The 24,277-nt window shown below is 35.9% G+C and overlaps 1 protein-coding gene across 1 annotated transcript in view; it reads right to left on the reverse strand.

Moving 5' to 3' along the window:
- DNAH7 (dynein axonemal heavy chain 7) overlaps positions 1–24,277 on the reverse strand; it is a 94,653-nt gene that overhangs the window by 55,866 nt on the left and 14,510 nt on the right. Inside the window, 17 exon segments of the mRNA XM_072341046.1 lie at positions 362–544; positions 2,019–2,168; positions 2,946–3,194; positions 3,751–3,849; positions 4,346–4,558; positions 5,277–5,404; positions 5,531–5,633; positions 6,694–6,862; positions 7,016–7,125; positions 8,422–8,634; positions 9,918–10,058; positions 12,105–12,303; positions 13,142–13,335; positions 16,770–16,956; positions 18,067–18,752; positions 19,332–19,478; positions 20,900–21,124. Coding sequence (XP_072197147.1) covers positions 362–544; positions 2,019–2,168; positions 2,946–3,194; positions 3,751–3,849; positions 4,346–4,558; positions 5,277–5,404; positions 5,531–5,633; positions 6,694–6,862; positions 7,016–7,125; positions 8,422–8,634; positions 9,918–10,058; positions 12,105–12,303; positions 13,142–13,335; positions 16,770–16,956; positions 18,067–18,752; positions 19,332–19,478; positions 20,900–21,124 — 3,396 coding nt within the window.

Raw genomic sequence — 24,277 nt, forward strand, 5'->3', positions numbered from 1 at the left:
ATAAATGCAGTGACCACTGATTCTATCAGAATCTGTCAGATTCAAGTTCTGCACATTTATTGTTTATTCTTGTCAAGCATTTGCAAGGATCAGGCTCCAAATATTTATAGGGTTCTTAGAAGAGCACACATCATCTCTCACATCATATTGTCAGATTATGAAAAGTTCAAGGATTAAAACCAAGATGTAATGTCTCTCACATTAAACAAACATCAAATAAATAATTATTTTTTCTCAGTAAGGTGTAAAGGAAAAAAATTTAAAGGATTAAAAGATTTAAAGGAAAAAAAAATAAAGATCATCACTGTCCCCTCCATAATGAAAGATAACTGTAATCAGTAACTGAAAAGCAGGTACTTACAGTAGCAGGAGAAGCAACTTCTAAATCCATTGGTTCAAAAATAAGACTCATTTGCGGTGACATTGTGATGATCTCTCCACTCATAAGGCACAACTTTTTATTATCATCAAGCACAGTATTCATATTCTCAATCCATACAGCATCCACTGGTCCATCAAAAATTAGCCATTTCCTATCTGGAGTCTGGTTAAAAGAGAACAAGAAAATAAAGAATAGTAATAATAAAAAATAAACCCCACATATATAATGTATTTTATTTTAATTATGCTCACTGTAAAAGTAACACTTTAGCACAAAATTCTTTTTCTACCAAAAAAGAAAATTTAGAAACATTCTAAGCACAAAGCTGTTTCATCAACTGTTTCCAAAATCACACCTGCAATCTGTATTCACAATTTGGGTGAGTTACTTTGAAACAAATACTGTAGATAGCTACAAAGGGTTCATATTTTTTACCAGACACTTTCAGTTACACTTGCAAAGCAGTATCTTGCTTCAGTTAAATACAACACATTCAAATGCTTACGACAGAATGAAGCTATTAATGCAACGAATACAAACGATATGTAATACATACTCCACATTCACCATGGAATTCAATAGGCCTAACTTAAGGAATATGATACTGTTGCAGATAATTAAATAGCCAGAAGTATTCATAGTATTTCAAATACTATGATACAAAACAATACAAATCACTTCTGCAGTTCTGTAAATGCTATTAGAGACAGCAAACTCCACATTGGTTAACTTCAAAACAGTATTAGCTCACTGAAGTTTATAGCAGCTAAGTGTCAGATGCGACAGTCACTATCAAAAACTCAAGTAATTGTCAGGTAGATAAGTAGAATCACAGAACCATTTGGAACGGAAGGGACCCTTCAATGTCATTACTCCAACTCTCCTGCAACCAACAGGGACACGTACACTACTTACATCAGGGTGCTCAGAGTCTGAGCGTCTCCAAGGGTGGGGCATCCGTCACCTCTCTGGGCAACCTCTTCCAGTGCCTCACCAAGCTCATTGTAAAAAATCTTGTTCCTTACATCCAGTCTAAATCTCCTCTCTTTTAGCTTGAGACCATTTCCCCATATACTGTCTCAACAGACCTTGCTAAAGAGTCTGTCCACTTCCTACTTGAAGCTCCCCTTCAGATCCTGGAAGGCCCTCTCAGGTCTTCCTGGAGCCTGCTCCAAGTCGAACGGCCCCATCTCTCTCAACCCTCTTTTATTATGCTTAGTCATAAAGTTTCAATGGACTTTAATGGATGTTCAGACATAAGCCACATTCAGGAAGCGATTTCATCCAAAATTAACATCAAAACTAACTTCAAGATTACCATATAAATAAATTTTGGAGATCTGATTCCAAACCAGACAAAATAAGGAAGTACAACGTAGTATAAAGATTAAATATTCATTTATCTCTAACAGATACAAAGAACAACAACAAAATTTGTTTTTACATATAGGCTTCTGAAACACTAACATTAATTTACCAGCATCAATAAGTCACGTGCATGGAGCAAAGCAGGACTAAAATGATCTGTAGTCTCTGTATTCACATAATTAAGCTTACGAATCCTGCAATTGTGAACTCCTAAATGCATGTATTGAAAGGTCATTTCCAAGAATACCTCAATCCTGTTAGCACTTACTTGGGAAGAAGCAAACGCTCTGAAACTCACTGCGAGGATGCCATCTGACCATTCATGTGAAACCGGATCAAACTGTCCATACAGCTGACCCATTGTTATGGATTTGGGATTTAAAACTGTGATCTGAACTTTGTTTTCTTCCATCAACCCCTATAGGCACACAAGCGTTAACACAACATTTGTTAAATCATATGTTTCATTTTGAATTTTACATATATATATTAAATCTTCATAAAACTTTCATCAGGTTAGAGAAGGAAAGATAATAAATATTACATTTCAAAAATGGTTTACACGTGCATGAAGACAATTCTTCCAACTTCATCACATACAGCTGTAAGTATAGTTTTAATACTGAGCAGTGGCTTATTATATAAAAATGGATTTTATATTTATTGAAATATTAGTCAACAGGACAGTAGGCAGTCAGTCAAGATAACAGAGACCTATACTTACGCTTGCAGGGCTCAAAACAGGTCAAGCCCTGTCTCTGCCTCATTTACCCCAAGTTAATCAAAGGAGTAAGTATGACAGCTTTGATAAATTTCTGAGATGGACATCAAAACACCACTACAAAGATGGTTTTTGTTTATTTACTTATTGTGTTTGGCTTTTACTGAAACCACTCAAAGATATCTAATTTTAGTTTTCATTAACTTAACCGATTCTTTTCTTGTCTCCTTGTGATTAAAGAGGAAACATAATATTGCAAAAATAATAGATTAGGGGGGTAAAAACCACTATAGGAATGAATTTTATGTAAGTATGAAACACAGCTTCTCCATCAAACTCTTTTCAGTTTTCCCTTATGCTTCCCTAGGGATCCCTACGGTCAATTCGGTATTTTGTACAAATACCAAAATATTTTTATAAGATTTGTTTGAAAATGGGTTTGACAAGAAATATTTATAAAATGTGTTTAGATACCTTCTCACATATGTCCCCCAGCGCTCTTGCCAGAACTCGATATGCACAAGTTTTTCCACCAAAAGGCTCTCCAACTATCATAAAGCCATGACGCACAATCATCATCTCATATATCTGCAGGATCTTCATAGTAAATTCATCAGTCATTTGCAAATTCATAGCAGCACAGTTGCTTTTAATGGCTTCCAACAGGTCATTATAGTCCGGTTTTGGTAGCTTCACACCAGGAAACAAATCAGAGGTAATACCCTATTCAAACAATTAATTGAAAAGTACACTTATTCCCACTGTTATTTGGTTTGAAACTCATGCCATCAATCCTTTGTCATTTATAATTTAGGCAAACTAATATCTATTTGGATTAAAATAAAATAATAACGAATGTCACATTACCTTGTCTGAGCCAAAAGTTCTTAATTTACTATTGATATCTATTTCACAAGCCTTTTTCATGTTTATATGCGTATGTAGTAAAGGATTAATTACCTAATTGATCAGCTTCTAACAAACTACTTAACAAAACTTGCTTTTAGAAAACAGAAATAGCTTTTTCCTTACTCTCTCAATAACCAAAAACTAGTTAAAAGAAATATAAACAGTAAGCCCACACGGACAGTGTATGTGCTATGAAGGAACAGTTTAAGATTGTTTAAAAATAATTAAGGGCTAGATTGAAGTATTCTGACTATTACTCTGAGAAATCTGCTATATAAGATATATATAATTTTTAACTTTTTTTTTTTTTTTTTTTTTTTAAACATTAGTGAAAATACGTGTTTTGTTGTTTTTGTTTTTTGTTTTTTACCTCAAAAAGTGGTAAATCATGAGACAAGAATTTAGGCAGGTTGACATCTGTAATAGATCTAAGTAGCAAAATTTCTTCATCTTCCAAGGGATATTTCAGCTAAAAAAGATATTTAATAACATTTTGTTATTTTTCTAGTTTCAGAAAGCCAACGTTAAACACCTATTTAACAGATCAGTTCCTGTTATGCATCTGTATCATTATTTTTGGCAAGTTTTGAGTCACATTTGGCAGACCAGACAGTGAACTATTGGAAGGTGGTAACATATTATGGCAAACACATCTAAGGGCATAATGAAAATAACACAAAGCAGTGGCAAGCACACCAAACACAGCTCACTATTCTGCACTGAACTAGAAACTAGAACTTTTGAAAGATAGTTGGCACACTTAATGGGCTTGCCACACAGAGATAGTGATCAGACTATGAATTTCTTGAATTCTCTTAGCTTGCACCATAAAACATACCCTTTTCATTTTAACGTGCACCACTGTACTTGCCTTTATACATAATTGTGAACCTTTTATCATGAAAGACCTACACTACTGCTGAATAACAGCAAAAAAAACCAAACAACCTGAAGAAATCATTTACCTTCAGGTTTCCAGCAGCAGTAAGCACTGATTTCACAGCTCTCATTCCATAATCATAATGGTGCTGAGACGACAACTGCTCAGAACACAGACGGTACGTAGCTACGATTTTTACAGACAGAGGTCGTGCAGAAACAAAGCCACAAGAATACAGAACTATCTCTGCAATCATGGCATAATCAGGAACCATCATAGCTACCGTTCTAAAGAGAGCCTATTAAATACATAAGTGGAAAAAAAACACATCAGAAAAAACTTACGCGCTATCATATACAACCTATTCTGCAAGTACTTGAAATAACATGTTTCCATTATTTCCTTAATAAAGCAGGAGCCAATTAAAATTAACTACCACTATCGTGACTACACTGTAGTACGTTTAACAGTTTTCCATAACTAATTAGCAATACTTTACAATTATGACAAATTCATGGTTACATCTCTTCTTCATTCAAGATAAACAACAACAAAATTACAAGACAAAATGCCACAGGCTTTAGAAGGAATAGGGGAGTGCAGTCCAAGTACCATAAACAAGATGCTGCATTTTCGAACATAAAAGTTCAGTTGGTTTTCATAATTTATCAACAAGTTTTCCAAATTATCCTTCTTCATTTATAGAACTAATGTTTTTTGAACCTCCTTTTCATAGTATGTGCTAACAAGTAAAGTTCTCAACCAATTCTGAGAAATATTAAATCATTCCACAATTTCCCAACATATTTAAATATAGCTTATTTCCATTGTCAAATCTAGTTTTCTTTATCACCTTCTTTTTCAGAGATTATTTTTATAGTAGTGTAATATAAAAAACAGTTGGGAAGACCTGAAAGGAACCGATATTAATTTATTAATTTATTTTTACAAAAAGCTATTTTATTTTCCCTTTGTGTTAACTATTAAAAAGATTAAAATGCCAAACGTTACATCACCTTGAGATTGTCAGGAAGCTCTGAACGCCCAGCATAACCAGGATTCATGGTAATGAACACGGCACATGTAGGGTTAAGCTTCAGTTCAGTTCCTTCGAATACTAGTATTTCAGACCCTGAATTAATGCCTGTACAGGAAAATAAATAAATACATACATAAACTATTCTCATTGTTAGACCTTTTTTTAAAAAAAAAAATAATCTTTATTCTTTGTCATGTGTAAAACAAAGTTATAGTTAACATAACCGTTTACCTCTTTGGATAGTAAAAATCTGCTGAGCAACCACAGAAAGCACTTCCAAATCAATCCTGTTGAATTCATCAAAGCAAGCCCACGCTCCACAAGACAACAAACCCTAGAAGAGACAGATGTCAGATTAACTGATTGGTGCACATTTATTTTGAACATACCAATGCTGACCAAATCAATCCAGTACTGACAGAAAGATTTAATGGGCTAAGACAGAACTTATAACCATTATTTAGGGCACTAAGGTCTAATCAATAACGCCCCAGATAGCAGAAATCACCCAACAGAAGTACAAATGTTTAAAAAGGAATTTTGCACGGGGAAATAAAAGAGACAAAAAAACCTGCATCGTGTAAACTAAAGTCCTGTTTCTTCTGTCCTATTCAAAGTGTTATAAAATACATACATTCTGCATGTTTTACCTTTAATGTCAGCATTTTGGAACTGGACAAGGGGGAAGATTTCACCTCTACACAAGCCTCCAGAAAAACCTACTCATTCTTTTGTTTCAGGTCTATGCCTGGCAGGGCAATGACAACAGGCAACATAAGGAATTCTGCAGGGCTAAAATTAACCATTCTGATTTGGTAACAGTTCTTCTAAAAAGAAGCTGTTAAACTGTTTTGCTTATTTGTTTGAATTTCTCTCATGTTGAATTTTGAAGCCATGCCATGTGGTTCTGCCACTTTACACCAATGGGACGAATAATGCCAGAAAGAAAAGCATAATTGCTCTATTTTTGTTCCATTCCAGTTAGGAACAGGACACTGTTTGGAATGGCACAGATACCATTCAGAACATATTTTCATAATACAGAGCCAATTCCAGCAGAAATACGCTTGATTTGCTTAATCCAATGGTTCTTACTACTTTATTTAGAGTTTAAATTTAACCCCAAGCCCCCTATAATTGCCATCAGTTACTAAAAATGTACTCATGTGAATGACACCTATGTTACCAGTATTGAATAAATAAAATCATTATGGTATGTTTCATTTTTAAAGCACAGAAAAAACATTTTGATATTTCAAATGGTAGATTCTTAAAAGAAGACAGACCTTTATGCATTATATAGCAACCTAGAAGCAGAAGTTACATTTCAATGACCAAAGCAAATAAAAGGTTTTCATATAGTTTAAAGAATCACCCTCAAGACTTTTCCAAACCTTAAAGAATTTTCCTAAGGCGATGTAATCCAATCCATCAGAACAATTGAAAACCACACACTGCTTAGCTACAGCCTTTGCTAAATCTTTTGTTGTTTCTGTTTTCCCAGTTCCTGCAGGACCTTCCGGGGCACCTCCAAGATGCAGATGTAGTGCACCAAATAAGGTTCTGAAAATAAAGTAGTAGGAAAAAGAAAAAAAAACACAGTACCAATTTTATGACATCAAAAATATAACCCTGGAGTCACCTATTTTAGGACTAAGCTATCTCAACTACAAAGATCCTTGCAAGCACAGAACATTTAGTAACAAGCGCTTTTACCTGTAGCATCTGTCTGTAAGTGGAGTAATAACCAGCCTAGGTGTATTGCCAAGATATTCATAACCATATCTCAGTCCAGCATTGATCATTCTTGTTTGAAGATGTCCTTCCTAAGAAAATAAGGCAATGACATTAAAGATGAAATGACTACAAAAAGAGGAAAAACGACACCCTCAAACTGGTAAATGAGCACAACACTTTTAAAACAATTAGTACATTACTCTGAGACAGCCTGTGATTAAACAAAAAAATCACCATTAAATAGATAGTACAGTATGAACACAAAAACATTTTTCCATTAACTTCTACCTAGAAAAAAGTCCTACTAACCACATTGCTGAGTCAAACAGACTTGTTGAGCTCCTTAGAAAGACAAATGTCTTTCTAAAACCAGGAGAGAAGTAATTGGCTCTCAGAACTGCAGGAAGGTTGATGCTGGAAGGAACCTTTAGTCTATCATTCCAAGCCAACCTCTCTTCTCAGTCCCCCAGGGCACATTTATTAGGCTTGTATCCAGATGGCTTTTAAATAGCTCCAGAGTAGGAGTCTTTCTGGGCAACCTGTTCCACAGCTCAGTCATGCTCACAATAAAGAGCATTTTCCTTGTGTCCAGTCAGAACTTCCTGTGTTTCAGTTTCTGCCCATTTCCTCTCATCCTATTACTGAGCAAACCACTGAAGACAGCCTGGCCCGTCCTCATGTCATTCTCCTTTCAGATAATTATATACATCAATCAGATTTCCCTAAGCCTTCTCCGAGCTGAGCAAGCCCAATTCCATCAGCCATTTCTCTTATCATGGATGCTCCAGTCCCACAAATACTTTCGCAGCCCTTCATCAGACTTGCTCCAGGAGCTCCAGTGACCAACAGCTGAATTTATAGTCAACCTGATGACTCTAATATGGCAATACTCTATATATTCATTTTAGGTGCAATGTCATTTGTAATAGGGTAAATCTTGTCCTAACAAATGCAAATATATTGTTTACTACCACCACACAGGATAAGCATTGTTATTTTTCTAAGTGAAACATAAATAAAATAGTATTGACTTAAGATCTTTAGTTGTCATCCCTAAAACATTTTTTACTCTTCAGAAATAATAATAAAATACCATCAATAATAAAACTAAATAGTGTTTGAGTAAACAACAGCAATCTCTCCTGCAGATTCAGCCAATGTTCCAAGTTACAGCACTGATGAGAAAGTGATTTTAATTAAAAACTATTCGTATTTGGCCACTGGACATTTTAGTTAGCAATCCCCAGAATTATCAGTTAAAGCTATGTTCTTATCAGCAGAAATTATCACATTAGAGTAACTATTCCCTGTGCCAGCAAGCAAGAATAAATCGAAAAGCTGTGAACAAAAATTACCTTCTGATAGGATTGGGAGGTCTCACTTACCTCCCAGTAGTATCTAAGCTGACTTAGCCATTCAAAGTCATTCTCATCTTTGATTTTCTTGTTCACTATGGACGCAAGAACATCCCTCGCATGAACATCAAGCACAACAAGTGCTCCAAGCGTCACACGATTCTGCTTAGACAGCTTTCCTCGCACCAAGGTGACAATGTCCTCTATCTGTCTATTATTCTGTTCCAGAAAATCCTCAAGGGCCTGGGAAAATTTTTACAAGTTAGGTAACTGCAGGTTTAGTTTACGGCATGAGCATTTTTTTCCTTATATTACTCTTACTTCTCTACATCAAATATTCCTTCTTGCTATTATGATAGTAAACTATCATTCACAAACATGGTTCATTTGGACTTTTATCCATTTGATTCTGTTTTTTTAATGTTATGGAAAAACACATGGAGACATCAATGACACGCATCAGGAAACAAAACAGCATAATGTCTTTCTTCCTGGAAAACAGGAATTACTCCTTAGCTTTTTGTAAATTTCACATTAAGAAAATGAAAATGACACATATTTTAAAGACTGGCTTATATGCATACAATACATCTTCTATGCTTAAAGAACATTACAATGCTAGAAAAACATCTTAAATTTTTACAGTAGTTTGGAACTATCTGGTTACAATCTATGTTCAGTTAATCATTTTCATGCTCACGGGTCATGATAAATAGGAAAGGCCCAATATAAGTTAAGTGTTTACACCAGTATTGAGAAGTGGTAAGCGCTTCACTGAACTGAAATCAAAGAGAAAGACGTTGGAACCCAGAAATTGTTAGTTTGCCACTCAGACATCCATATCTTTTGCACTCAAACTTATGTTCCTTCAGGAAGCTCCACACTACAATATTGTTCATCTTCACATACTCTGGCAGCGGTAGCCACCAATGGATTTTTCTTATTTTGACATCTTTCATCCCAGCTAATTATTTCCCAAACATCAAGCTTGATTAAATCATCCACTTAGAATTACTTAGAAATACTGTTCTCTTCTTCCTTTAGTTCTGTCCACTCAGAAGCTTCTTGAAATGGCCACTATTATCAAAAGCTATGGCTTCCACTTGTGAATAAGCAGCAAGCATTATATGGTCATGAAATACTCCTCCAAATACAGACTAAACACTAGATTTAAGTTTGTGTTTGTGTAATAGCTCAGCTATATATGAACAGCAAGAACCCCGAAACACAAATACTGCAGAATTTACTGATAAAACAGAAGAAAGTTTTGGCAAAGCATATCCAGAATCTTAATTCAATGCCTTTTGTACCTTTCTCCTCACTGCCTAGCTAATATGCTCTGCATCAATCATACATCCACTGTTTGATAAGAGTGAAGATGGTACTTACCTTGTGCTAGTCCTAGCCCATATTTATAAAAAGTATGAAACATTTAGGAAGCTAAACTAAGCCAATCAGATTATAATCAAAGGTTGGATTCATCACTGCATTACATCAATCTGACAATATAAAGTGAATACTCTTACCTTCTGGCCATTTCTAATAGACAGCTCAACCTGCATCGTCCAGAAAGTTTGGGATACACAAAGAACTGTTTGTCCAGGCCACTCTCGCACCCAGTCAACACGTGCAGTTTTGGGATAAGCTTCAACTGCTTCCTGAATGACCTATATATGATAGAAGCATGTGGTGGGTATCCACACATGAAAATAAGTAACATTTAGCTTTAGAACTAATCTAGGTTAGGTTGCATTACTAAGTATCAAAAATCAACCAGCCTCAACTTTATGACACTGACATCCTGCAAGAGAATCTCTCCAAGATTAAAATAATAAAAACCTAAAAGCGTGAACCAACTGATCACAAAAAAAATCTGATAAATAATTTCACAACACATTCTAATACGATTCAGGCCACTGGATGCATAAATTTTTCTACCTCCATCTATAATGAAACAAGAAAACAACAAGTGCAAATACAGCTGAGTTAGAACTAACAACCCAAACTGAAAATTCTTTTTAAAATCCAGTTATTCCCCTAAAAAAAAAAACAAAATCAGGGCTTTTAGATTTGCAGATCATATTATTTAAACTTACTTCATGTATATTTTCTGATAAATGAATGGTTAATCTGGTTATTAAACTACTCAAGGATAATCCCAATGAAATCAAAACTTGGGAAAATCTTTCAGTTCCTACTGTTTCTTTTTATTTTTCCTCCTATTAACAAAACTAAGTAGAAAGAAGGCAAAAGCTTCAGTAAATTTAGATGTCTCCTCAGAAAGTCAGTGTAATACTATTTGCTGTATATCCTGCACTTCCAAGTCACTTTACTGTTAACGATCTATACACAAAATAGCATCAATCACCCATTATGGGAAAAAATGAATCCGTATTGACATCACAACTACATAAATATTATGTGTTTCAGATAAATTATAGAAGTTTTACAATCGAGAGTGAATGCAGACAAATGGTGCTTAACCATTTTTTTATTTATACAGCTCAGTTTTCCCATGCCTAATATGCACCAAGCAGGTTAATTTATTCACTTTTATTTCCTGATATGACACTCGTATAATTAATCTGTCATACTGTACAAGTGTCACAAGTGTGTACATTTGATTGCCTCACCTGACATTGAGGAGGAACAAAGAAAAATGACAGAGATAGCTAAATATATGACATGATGATGTGACCCTGTGAATATTAGAATAATACAATATGAAAAGAGTTCAGAGTCTTGATTAAGGTAGTCAGAATGAAGAGGAATGTTAAAGGGAATATTAAAAAATAAGGGCATACTTCCAATTGCATCTTGTCCTTTAACACCATGCCTTGTGTAGAACCATCTTTGACAAAAGAATGCTTGGGTCAACTGATAGCAGGTTATTATTTTAAAAGGAATAATCTTAATAGACGGAATTCACTGTTTTAATGCTCTTGCTGTGCAAAGAATAAAAAATGATTCCAGTATACATGAACGTTAATTGAAGAAATCAAGGCTGAATAACAATACCCTATGGAACGATTAAATAACTTCACTTGGAAACTAGGACCAGAAATATTGAATGCAAATACGCTTAAATACATCAATACTTGGAACTACTAGTTATAATCACTGATAACTGACAAATCAAATTGCAGTTGAGGTGACCTGTAATCAAGGTGGCTTTCTGCCTCCAGAAAATATTAAGCTTAAATGCCTTACTTCAACAGACTACTTTATATTTGTATGAGTTTCCACAAAGTTTACTGTTTACGCCTCTCAACACTCCAAAACCAGGACAAAATACCACAGAACCATTTAAGCTGGAGAATAGCTTTAAGATCATGCCCAATCACCTACCTAACTACCAAGCCCACTGCTAAACCACATCCCTCAGCAACACAGACACATTTCTTAAATGGTACCAGGGATGCAGAGTGCATCATTGTCCTGGGCAGCCCATTCCAATGCATTACCACTCTTTCCATGAAGAAATGCTTCCTGATATCAAATCCAAGCCTCCTCTGGCACAACTTGAGGCTGTCTCCTTGCATTCTATAAGCCATTTCTCGTGTCCTCAACATAGCTGTTTTTGTGTTGGATCCAAACCACAACACAACTGCCACAACTAAAAACTTCTACTCTTTCAACAGCTACACATCAGTCACCTTTCCATTTTTTTTCATGCTTCAGGGAATAAAAATAAAAGCATTATCATTTGTTACCTTGTGGACAGAATTAATCATAGCAACCTCCAGTTCAACGAGCCATCTTTCAACTTGACCTCTAGCTTCAGATGTTGAAATGGTCTGCGTGAGCTGCACAGTCTCTCCTTCACTACTTTTCATGTGTGTAATGTCTAACACATCAGTAAACTCCACTTTCGCAATTCCTTCGAAGCACTTTTTCAGGTGAGGTTGTACTCTACAAGGCAACAGAATAGAATACTATTAAACAGCTTCTGACGTTGCTTCCTTTCCAATCTCGGAAAAGTAGATCTAACTTTTCAGAATAATACTGTTGAGGAAATTAAAGACAGTTATAAGTTTATTAATATAATTGTTACCGTCAACAATAATTCTTTTGTATCACACCTATAAGATGCCTACTGTGCGATTTTGTGAGGACCAAATAAAGATGTAAAATATTACTTGTGTTTTCTATAATGTATAAGCTAAAAAAGTCAAATACAAATCCTTTCTTTAACAGCTACTCCACCTAAAGTACGTGGAGTTTCATTATTTATACCTTCCCACACAACTATATTAAGCAGAAATGAACTTAAGTAAAACAACCCTACTCATTGCACTGCATCAATATTTCTTAGTGACTACAGGGCTGTTTATTTTAATTCTGATTCCTTACACGGCCTTGCACTGGACACTATCAGGTCTACACACTGGGAATAAAACTGTAGTGTATGGATCCTAAAGGATGTTCAATTTTCCACTGGGGAAAAAAACAAAAAACAAAACAACAACAACCCGCAGTATGTTAATTTCACTATCAACTATTAACCGGACTCTTGAATTTTCTGAAAAAACTATGTACAGAAAGGTTACTAGTTCAGAAAATGAAGATGAATTCAATTACTTGCATTGAAAATCACTCTGCATTTGCCTAATACAAAATCCAACCTAGTACATTCTTAACACCACAGTAGTCAGAGGGGAAAAAAAAAGTTATAAAGAAACAGAGGAGCAATATGACAAGCCTGTCTGCATGCACGAGTCACAACTACATCTATTAAATACTACTGTACCGGGTCGGATCTTTGGTCTCTGAAAGAATCTCAAGGAGTTCATCATTGGATAAAAAAAAGAATCTGGGGAAAAACAAGCGCTTCTTCTCCAGGTAATCATTAAGTCCCTTGAGAATTATCTCCAGAAATTCATTGCACTTCTTCAGTTTGTCTAACATCCTGTCTATTGTTACCACTGCCAGCACATGTTTGTCCTGAAAAAGAAATCAGACCAGTTAAAAATAATAATGTCTACTCGCATAGTACAGCAGGAAAAGTATTGAGCAAAATTCATCTTTATTTCATACTTTACTCTGTAATTGCCAGGATTACAATTCATAATCTTCAGTTTCTGGCTTCACTGGAAAAAATAGTTAGGCAGTCAGCATTAAACTACATGTACTATTTCTGAAAACAGTTTTCAAAACAGACTCAAATCATCAGAGTCATTCCTGTCATTTTGTTAAAACAACAGCCATCTACCCTGTAATCACACCCATATAATTAAGAAAAATAAACCAGTAAAAGATTTTTATGGATTCTGAAGTATACTTTGATGGTAACAACACTGACCCATGCTTTATCTGGTAACCTACCAAATTTCATTGAAAAAAAAAATCTCTTTTATCATATAATATACTGCTCTACACAAGATCCTGATTTGAGCTGCCCAAATTGCAAGTAGGCAGCACTGCTACTGTCTATAAGACTTCAGTACCAAGTTTAACTAGTCATACAATCTGAAAAAGACTTATCCTAACGTTTCCTAGGCTAAAGAGATCTTTAAAGATCTTCGGTAATACAAAGTTACAGATTCTTATGTTTCTTATATTTTTAGACACTGTAGATAACAACATATACCTCTTAGCTACCGCTTTTCAAACTATCAAGCTAAAAAGCAAACTTGAAAGAAATACTGTTGTCTGAACACCAAACTCTGGCATTTAGTATACCCTGTGACCAATTTATAGCCTAATTTCCATTCACTTTTTTAAGCCACTCAGCAAGTACAGGATTCTTGTAGCAAAATGAGAGACATTTCAAAGGAGGAAATCCAGATTTGCAGACTTATGACAGTGCAAGTCAAACCAAATAAATGCTTCTACTTTGATCCTGTGTGGGCTTGACTTCATGTATGACAGAATTTATTCTTGCACTGTGCTGCTCAGGCCCATACCGGTATGCTACCTGATTAGCTAACCATTTAACCATTCAACTGATTCAAACTTACTCTTGTTGCAATACATGAAGATCTACAAAATCCCGGGGAGGTAAAGTGATTAGTCTTGGAACGCAATCCAATTGCTTCTCCTTTACCACCTGTGTTTCCCTGGAATTTGACTGAGGCCACAGAAGAGAAGGAAACAGAGCTAACTAGAAATGCTGGACTCTGGTCTGTCCAGTGAGTCTGTACCTGTAAGAGCACTACATACTACACATGAACAGGATTTAAGGGGAAAACAATCAAAGTACTCAAGTAACTAAACAACAAGAAACAACAAAGAAATTAACAGGGACTATTTCAGGCTAATCAGTCTACCAAGTTCTTCTCATCTTCTCATGTAAGAACTCCTGGCTATAGAATACTGCAGCAGTGAGAGTAAAAATCAAAGATGAAGCCCAACTAGTTCCAGTAGGAGCAGTTTTGTCACAAAACAGAATGACTCTTTCAAAAAAATAAGTTCCTGATGGGGTCTGCAGTATTGCACAGTATTGGACAGAAGGGTTGGTCTTGGGAGAGACAAGACTGACTGCTGTGCAAAGCCCAGAATGCATCTGTGAGAAACAAATTCCTCCTAGAGCAACGACACACATTTGATCTAGCATCCTGACTGCTGTTCAGCTTCAGTTTGGAGCATTCAATAACAAATTCCAAACACAGCTTCAGTTCAAAAACTCGTAACGTTCTGAAATGCTTTGCAGTTTGCATTCAGCTTTGGTGCAGTTCGCTGCTCATGATGCAAATATGCTCCTAATCTACTGAAAACAAATAAACAACAACAACAAACATAACTTTATGCTTATCTAATTAATTCTCATAGGTTGTGCCCCTCTAACATAATAAGCAGTGTTCTCTGATACATGAACTACATTTACCTTCTGTTACTTCCCTCTTGCATCATACCAAAACAGAACAAAGTAAATTGAGTACTTACATTTTTCATCTATACGTAGATAATTCATCTGTCAGAATGCAAATGAACTTAATCATCTGTTTTACAAAACAGTCTGTAATGCATAACCAGTGCAACAGAGAAAGGTACTGTTTCCTTACTTAGCATGCTTATAATACCCTGCTAAAAGGGCATTACTAACTCTAGTTTTCAAATACCATTTATAATATATCACAGGTTGCAGCCTTGGATTTCTTTTTCTTCTTTCCTTTCTTAATCAAAAGAAATAGAAATGCTCCTGCATTCCTAGTTTATGGGTGATCATTTTTTCTTCTATTTAAGACAAGCAGAAAATAAATCCTTTAATCCTCATTAATGTGCTTTGCTTCAATTCATTTTTTATTCTTAATGAACTGATAATAAATGGCTATTCAAGTTGGTGAGGGAAAGCCAAGGAAATAAACATTTGATTCCGCTCGCAACAATTCTATTATACATCACATAAACGCAACAAAAAGCAGACACAAGTTTGCATTATTATTTAAGAAAAACCATTCAAATTGACTGAGGAACAATATTCAAGATCTAAAATAGAGACAGTGTATTAGTGGAAACAGAGTGCCATCTTCTGGAACACAAGGCCTTGTTTAGAGAACATAAGCTTTGGTTCATTAAACTTCTGTTTTGCCATTTATAATTTCCCGCACAAACAAAAAATGATTCTGTTTTTTACTAGCGATGAGATACATCACATCAAAAGTAATTAACAATTGATTAGCACAGAATATTTAATTAGAAGACTTTCTTTAAGAAGATAATTCAGCAGACACGACACTTAAAAATATGTTGCTCAACACAGCTCTGAAATTCTTGCCTTTTTATTATTTCTATTTTTACTTGATTCTTCCCGAGAACAAATACTGCTGATTTCACATTAGCTCGGTAAGTCTCTAATTCTTCTTCGACATTAGAAGAAGAAAGAGAGAAAGAGCATGAGGGCATGGCTGTGGGAAAAGAGAGCGCACAAGCAGCAGAAAAGAAAGGGTGAAGAGAAAATTAATGTAAAATTTAACTGGAGCCAGAAACTACTTGAAGCACAATCAAAACAGAGCAAAATATAGCACAGCAGCCAACCAGCTGAAAACACAACAGACCCAGTCTCTTCTCCATACTGACAACCGGACAACAAGGAGAGACAGGTACAGGTATTTGCTTGGGACGTTCGGCTTAGACATTACGAAGCACAGCATTGGTATCTCTGGAGGTCATCTCCAAAGAATCTCTGTGCTTGGATGTTTCCAAAACATGGAGAAACAAAGCTAAGCATTCCACTTTGAGCCAGAAGTTACACCAGCTGAACCCCAGTGATTCCTCCCAAGCAGAGCTCAATATGAAACCATTCCACAAAATCATTTTTAAGAGAATCTAAGGTATAGGGCTAAGAAGAAACAGAAAACTGATCACTGTGCTATCAGAAGCAATTTTATAGGGCATACTATAGATTCAACCCATATTCTTAAGACATTGATGCTTACCTGAAAAACTGATTTCATCAAGTCTTTCCATGTTTTAAAAACAGTACTGAATTGTCTGCTTTCCTCAGGCATCTGAGCCATGATGTCTGGAGAACTGAAAATCGGCTCCAAATAAAGCCAAGTAGCTTGAACCTTCAGCCACTCATCCAGGATCTCCTGCAGTAACAACAGCTTTCCTTCCCATTCCCTGCAAAACGATATTAGTTCAAACTGATGCCACCAGAACATTCCTCCCACACCTCTAAGACCTTTTTGGCAATTTGCATATTCAGCACGCATACATTTTAATACTGCAATGGAATATCATATCCACCTTGCCTGGTTTTTCCTGCATAACAAAGTCCAAACTCATTTCTGCAAAAGAATAATCTGTGTGTTTAAACTATATATATTTTTGGTAAGGTTGATTGTAGGATTTCACAGACTAACTTTCTCTAATAAAAAGACTAACAGTACCAGCAAATAAACAGAGCACGCGCTTTAGCACATAGTATATATGGGCAAGTTCAATTCAATTCATAGACTCTGAATATTTAAGTCAGGTTATTGGCATACACAAAAGCCCAGATTACTTTAATTGTGTGCTAGATGCAAAAGAAAGACGTGAAAGTAATATAAACTTGAAAACTAAGCCATAAATGTGTAGACATTGTCCTAGGAAGGCATTTAGTCTTAATTAAAAGAATTCAAGTAATATAAAGCCAATATAAGACATTTAAAGCATCAGTTATTATTTCTGAATTCAAATTCCCAATGCACATGTTAAATGTTTTTGTTGATAAAGACGCCATCAATATTACTGAACATCAGTATATGTACACAATGTCAGCAGTTATTCCATCTGAAGTCATTTAATCTATCATATTTCTGAGTCTTCTATTCCTTCCCTAAAATTTGTCTTAATTTTTCAGCATCTCCCTTAAAAAAGGCTAACATTTTTAATTAGCATTTTAATGAATGGCCAAAAGATTCAGCAGCTTTAACATTTACGTAGAAAGGTTCATCTCAATTTACTTAGTTCACAATCTTTCCTTCTTTAAGTATACACTATTTGGTTAAACAAAAGCAATGTTACAATATCTGCTACCTTCAGTACCAGAGCACATCAAATCTGTTTTGCTTTCTTTGTCGCAAATGCTTTCTTTGACATAGACAAGAGCCTTACCCCTTTAAGATGAGATTAATTCACCGCTTAAGGACAAAAACAACCTATATTCTCAATTAACCAGAATATATCATTTCTTCTAGGTTAGATCACTTAGCAGCTTTCTATTGGAAAACGAAACAAAAAGCTTACTTTATCCTCTTTTCATAATGCTTGATGAATTGAGAGCCTCTCATCGTCTGAGTTTTGACAATGTGATCATCCAGTAACAACTGAATATCATCTACAGATGACAAAATATGGGTTCCTGTTTCCCTATAGGCAAGAAGAGCGAACTCCATTTGATCCCATTCAGAAATCATTTTGGTTAAAGCTTTCTCAAGTGAATATTCCTTGCTCGCTGCTTCGCTGATCGTTTCAAATTGTTCTAGGAATGGTTCAAGGTGCAAATTAATGTAAGACAAAAGATTTGAGTCTTCAGAAGGAGACAGAGCGAAACCAGCAATGTTGGACATTTCTTCCCAGTGCCTTTCTTGCAAGCCAGGATTGCAAATCACCTGAATTAGAGGAATGTGGCATTTGAATTCCTCTACTTTTGATTTAACCTGCCGCGTTAGCTCCAAAGCACTTGGAGTATTTTGGAAAGTTTTTTCTAGCTTATACAATCCGTGCCAGTAGCCTCCTACTTCTGCCTCTACTTTGTCAGGATCCACTTCCTTAAATGACCCCTCTGTCCAGTTCTCGTGTTTTCTGTTGAATTCAACAGTCATTTCATAGAGACGTAGGTAAGGAGCAAGAACATTTCGGATTATTCTGTGCTCAGGGTACTGAGATTCTGGCCATCCAAAGGACTCCTCTTCTGCATTAAATTGATCAATCTGTTGAGAGATATTAGAAGTATGAAACATAAAGCAAGCTCTGCGTGCTATCAAGTCCTTACCATGGGTATCAGAGAGGTTTCTGGCGTCTTCAACAAGCTTCAAACTGAGTTTTGAGTTACTGAACTAGTCAATTAAACAATTGCTGCCACTGACTGGAGATAAAACAATACTTACCATTGATAGCTCAATATTTATGCTTACTAATAGAAGAGTAGAGCCAGAAGTTTAAAACAGTACCTGGACATTACTCTATAATTTGCATCAGTACAGAGGGGATAACAGACAGGAGGTAACCATGAGCATCAGAAATTATACTTCACAGAATACAGATCTATGCAAACTTACACTAACTTAATCCAATTTTCCTCTATGAAAAGTAGTATTCTATTAAGACCTCATAGCAACAATTATGTACAGTAAATTCCGTTTAAATTGTAAATTGTTTCAGTGTTTCAAAGATGAACAATAGATGACTTTGCCACATATCAGCATCTGTATTACTAATTAAACTCTTGGCTCTGGCAACACAATATTAAACCTTTCAATTCAAACTATGAGACTAGTTTAGACCTGTACCTTTTCAGCAGCAATATCCAACTTTGTATTTAGCGCCTGAGCTTTCTTCAAATATCTGTCGACTTCCCGAACATCACCAAACGTGCTCAGTTCTTCCGCCTGCTTCAAATAGCTTTTCAGGTCCTCCACAAATTGTTCACGCCGTATCTAATTGAAGGATGTGGGGGGAAAAAAAACAAGCAAAGAAAAATCACGATAAAGTTAATCTTCTGTATAATAGAGAAACAATAAATAGTTTGAATTCACTATATTAGGATACTTCACATTTGCAGACATCCAGAATCTTTGCATATGAGATCTTTAGTATCTACTCCACTCACATTACAAAGTTTGGCCTGAATTCTACTATTAACTGCAGTGGCTTATTGGGCTAAATGACAGAAGTGACTTTGGTTTCTCCTTTGCTGTACCACAGGATATAGTCAGACACCAAAATTGCAGCTCTGATGGACATAGCTGGTAGGCTAACAATAGAAAGCTAAATTCAAAGAACTTGTGTACCACGGGTAGAAATACAATAATAGGATTAGCTTAATCAAATGACAGATAAAGCTAAACATTTTCCTAAGATATAAGTGTATCTCATCTTAAAGCCAGACAGTTCAAGGACAGATTTTTTCCTCATGTATACCTCTTGACCACAAACATGTCACAGCAGGTATCAATAGTGGTCAGCATCTGAAACCAAGCATCAGAGCATGAAAAGCAATAACCTGTTCCAAGATAACACGGTCCATGCTGCAAATTTATTTGTAATACAAAAAACAAACAAACAAACTTTGAAGCTCCTTCTGTGAACATACTGCACAAACACAGAAACTCACTATCTCAAAATATGTATTATCTAAGACAAAATGCTGATGAGGCTAGGGAGCACAATAAAGCCAAAGCAGATGTTTATACAAGCAGCAACCCTGACACATCAGCAACCTAATAATTAGTAATCTTTGTGGGCATAACCTAGGTACTTTGATAGCACAGTAAACTGTAACATAAGAGTCTCGTAAATATAATGGAATAAAGAATGTAGCAGAGAAAAAAAAAGGGGGGGGGAGGGGGAAGGGAAACAAACACCTGAATTAAGATGTATTTAAGTTATAAAATTTACATGTTTGCCATTCTGCTAACAGCAAAATTACACCTAAATAAATACTTTATTACTATTACTATTATTTTCTTGGACCTATAATAAAAATAGCATATACTGCAACTGACTCCTAAGGATCTTCTCAAGACATGTCTTCAAAGGAGCTATCTGAATTTTACTATTTCATATAGACAGCCTTCATCACCATCAATGAAAACTCTGTAACCAAAGAGCTTTCAGAAAGAAAAATAAGCTAAGTGGCTTGTATTTTACAATTAGCAATGTGTGGAACATAAATGACTGGTAAACAGACCAAAAAATGGTTAATATCAAGAATATTATCAAAAGAATTATATGTAACACTTTTTTGAATGTATGAGAAAATAAAAGACGTTATTCCATTCCATTCCAATATTATTTCGCGTTCTATATGTTATTTAAAATCAGTAACAAAATGGTTTCTTTCAATGACGTTACAGACCTTAAGACCTTCTTGAAACTGTTCCGTTTTCTCCTCAATTATCTTCCTGTGCTCTTCAAAGATACCTGGCATCCGTTCGTTCCACTGGAAAATGTTCTTGTTCAGTCGAATGTCTGCTGGCGAAAAGCTGACACACTCTATCAAAAAAGCAATATGTTTTAAAGCATCCACTAACTTCTGCTCCAATTCAAGCACGTCTTGTGTTTCCATTTTCTGTACACAAGCCTGAAAACAGAAATTAAAAGGAAAGATGTAATGTATATAATTTAATGCCAAAACAAACTGAGAACTTTTAATCTTTCTAAAGTAACTTTTTACTAGGAAGAATTATTAAATTTAGCAATACGTGATACAGAAACTTGTTTACTTGGAGCAGCATGGTACCATCTACTTTTACAGCACATAATATGTGAAGATAAGGTAAAATGAAGGATGCTAGACAGCTTAAAAATAGTGAAGTAAGTACAAAGAAATAAGGACATGCTTCAGAAAGGGAGGCACTGGACAGCCCAGTTAAGATAAACTGTCCACTGAATCTACGCTTCCACTCATTTTTAATAGCAGTCTTTATGTATCACAATATATTTATTACTACAGACCTAGAGAACATCAATCTACTACAAGAATCCAAACGGAGACTGATGCTGCCTTCCAGCAATTATATGGAATAGCTGTTAGAAACTGAGCGTGATGCTGGTTAAAATGCTGCTCTTATGTTCTACATTCAGCTTCGCAATAACAAAAGCTCTAACCACTCGGATTCAAATTCAGCCAACCACTCAGGTAGCCACATTATTTTACGCACACATCTACCTTCCACACATTGAATAACAAGCACATACATCAGAACATAACAGCAACAGGCTGAGTCATGTTGTTTTAAATGCATATGCAAACGCTTTACTGAACTGGAGCCTGAACACATGAAAGCAACAGCAGTTTTGATTAGAGAAGTGGTATTTGTAAGTGAGGAGATGGGATTTTAGCTATCAAACTGTAAACTCAAATCTACTAAATTTTAAAGGATAATTCAACACAGGGTGTAAAAACAAAACTAATTCATATAACTTGCCACTGAGTGCTTTTTAAAGGTTTCTTGTCAAGAACTAAATACATATTTAAGCTCCTTACATCAGAGGTTTCTTGGATTAGTTTAGGATATAATACATTGATATTGACTCTTCAAATTCAACCGCTTGAATTTAAATTAGAGGAACCAAGAAACATTCACTGTTTGAATATACTGTTGAGAAGCCTGAAGAACACAGGATCTAAATTTAATTATACTGGTAAGTTGCACTGCAGAAATTGTTAGTTCCTTATCCTATAGCTACAGGGGGGTATAAATAAAACAGTACATTTATTCCAAGACAGTATCTTTGGAATCGTTGCCTCACAAAAATCTATGAGTAAACTTCTCAGTTATACCTAAATTATTAGCTAAAGCAGGACTGGCTTGTGGGCTCAACCAGTGTCCAATCAGTGGCTGCACTAAATAAATCACAATGCCATGGACCAATGTTGACATTAGGGACATCAGGCCAGTAAGTTTTCATTTTTCCTTGATGTCAATCACTGATTATTGCAAACAAATTACTTTATTTTTCTTTTATTAAAAATAAATAAATAAGTAAATAAAAAATCTAATAGATTCAAAACCCACAGAAACACTTTGCTTGTAGGATTATTAAAGTTCCATTTCCAAGATTTTTAAGCGTACATACAGACAGCTGACACGTCCCTTCCAGCAACAAAATCACATAACTAGGAAATCTTTTTCAAACATCCATTTTCAAAACTCTCGCTGTACAGCACAGAGATTTACACTTATACATCCCTGGCCATCCTCTACATACCCTCTCTTCCTAACTTGAGATCATTTCCTTGGGTTCTAACATTTCTCACCTAAGAGGAGACTGAAGCTCCCACTGCAGCAACCTCCTTTCATGTAGCTGCAGAGAGGCACGAGATTTCCTCTCAGCTTCTCCTTCTCCTTACTTAACAGCTCCACTTAAGTTTTCTGATCCCTTCACCATCTTCACTGCTCTACTCTGCTCACACTCAATATATTATTTTTTTTTAACTGAATTTCTTCAGCAATTCAATATCCCTCTTGCAGAGAAGGTCCTAAAACTGAACACGGTAATTAAAGCTCTGCTCCATGAGTGCCACATCAAAGGGGACAATCAATTCCCTGCTGGTCACACTAATTCTAGCATAGACAAGAACTGCAATGGCCATCTCAGCCTCCTGGGCACACTGCTGGCTCACATTCAGACAACTGTCAACCAGCACCCTCAGGCAATGCTCCAGCTACTCTTCCCCAAGCCTTATTATGACTTAAGTGCAGGATCTGGAAATTAGCCTTATTACACATTACATTATTAGACCGGGCCCATCAATCTAGCCTATCCAGATCCCCCTGCTAAGCCTTCCTAATATCAAACATATCAACAGTCCCACCTAATTTTGTATTTCCTGAGAGATTACTGAGGATGTACTAAAACCCTTCATCTAGGCCATTAATGAAAACATTAAAAGCTGACCCAAAGACTGAGCTCTGATAGATGCCACCAATTGGATTGAACTCCTTTCACTAGAACTCTTTGAGCCCAGCCATCCAGCCACTTCTTCGCCTGGAGAACAATATGTCTGTCCAAGAAACAAGAAGACAGTTTCTCTGGGAGAACACTGTGGGAGATGATGTCAAACACTTTACTAAAATCAAGGTAAACAATATCCACATATTTTCTCTCACTGACCCAGCAGTTCGTCAAAAAAGGAGATCAAGTTAGTCAAGCAGCCTACACTTCACAAATGCAAGCTAGTTGCTTCTGATCATTTGGTAGTCCCACTTGCCCATTTTGTAGGTTAGTTAAAACTGAACAATATAATCTGTAAACCCACTCTTCTGCAGATTTGTGTGCCACTGTAAGCACACAAACTGCAATGCATTAATTACAACATGCTGAGAAGGAATGAATGAGCGAGGGTGCTACTGTGACTCTTCACACTGTGCAATATCCAGTATTTCCCCAGGAAGTTTACATACGGGGTAAAAGACATTCTGACATACAGACCAGGCAAGGGGATCAGTATCAATCTACGTATTAAATACTGGTAAAGCTTAATTTCTTCCTCAATTCCTCAGATAAACAAATATGAAAGTCCTTCATGTACCCCAATAGATCACCGTGTGCAGGCACTGGTCTGCACACACCTCACTTTAGAGAGCACTGCCTTAGCGAGTTTCGGTCCATGTCAACGCACTTGCTTTCCAGCAACATCACAGTGCAACTGACTGCAGAAACAAAGGACTGTTCTAAGTAGGCAGCTCAGTTGCAAGCATGATGCCTCAGTGAGGAAGAGTTTAGATGT

The sequence above is a fragment of the Excalfactoria chinensis genome, chromosome 7 (assembly GCF_039878825.1).
Source record: "Excalfactoria chinensis isolate bCotChi1 chromosome 7, bCotChi1.hap2, whole genome shotgun sequence".
In the NCBI taxonomy this organism is placed as follows: Eukaryota; Metazoa; Chordata; class Aves; order Galliformes; family Phasianidae; genus Excalfactoria; species Excalfactoria chinensis.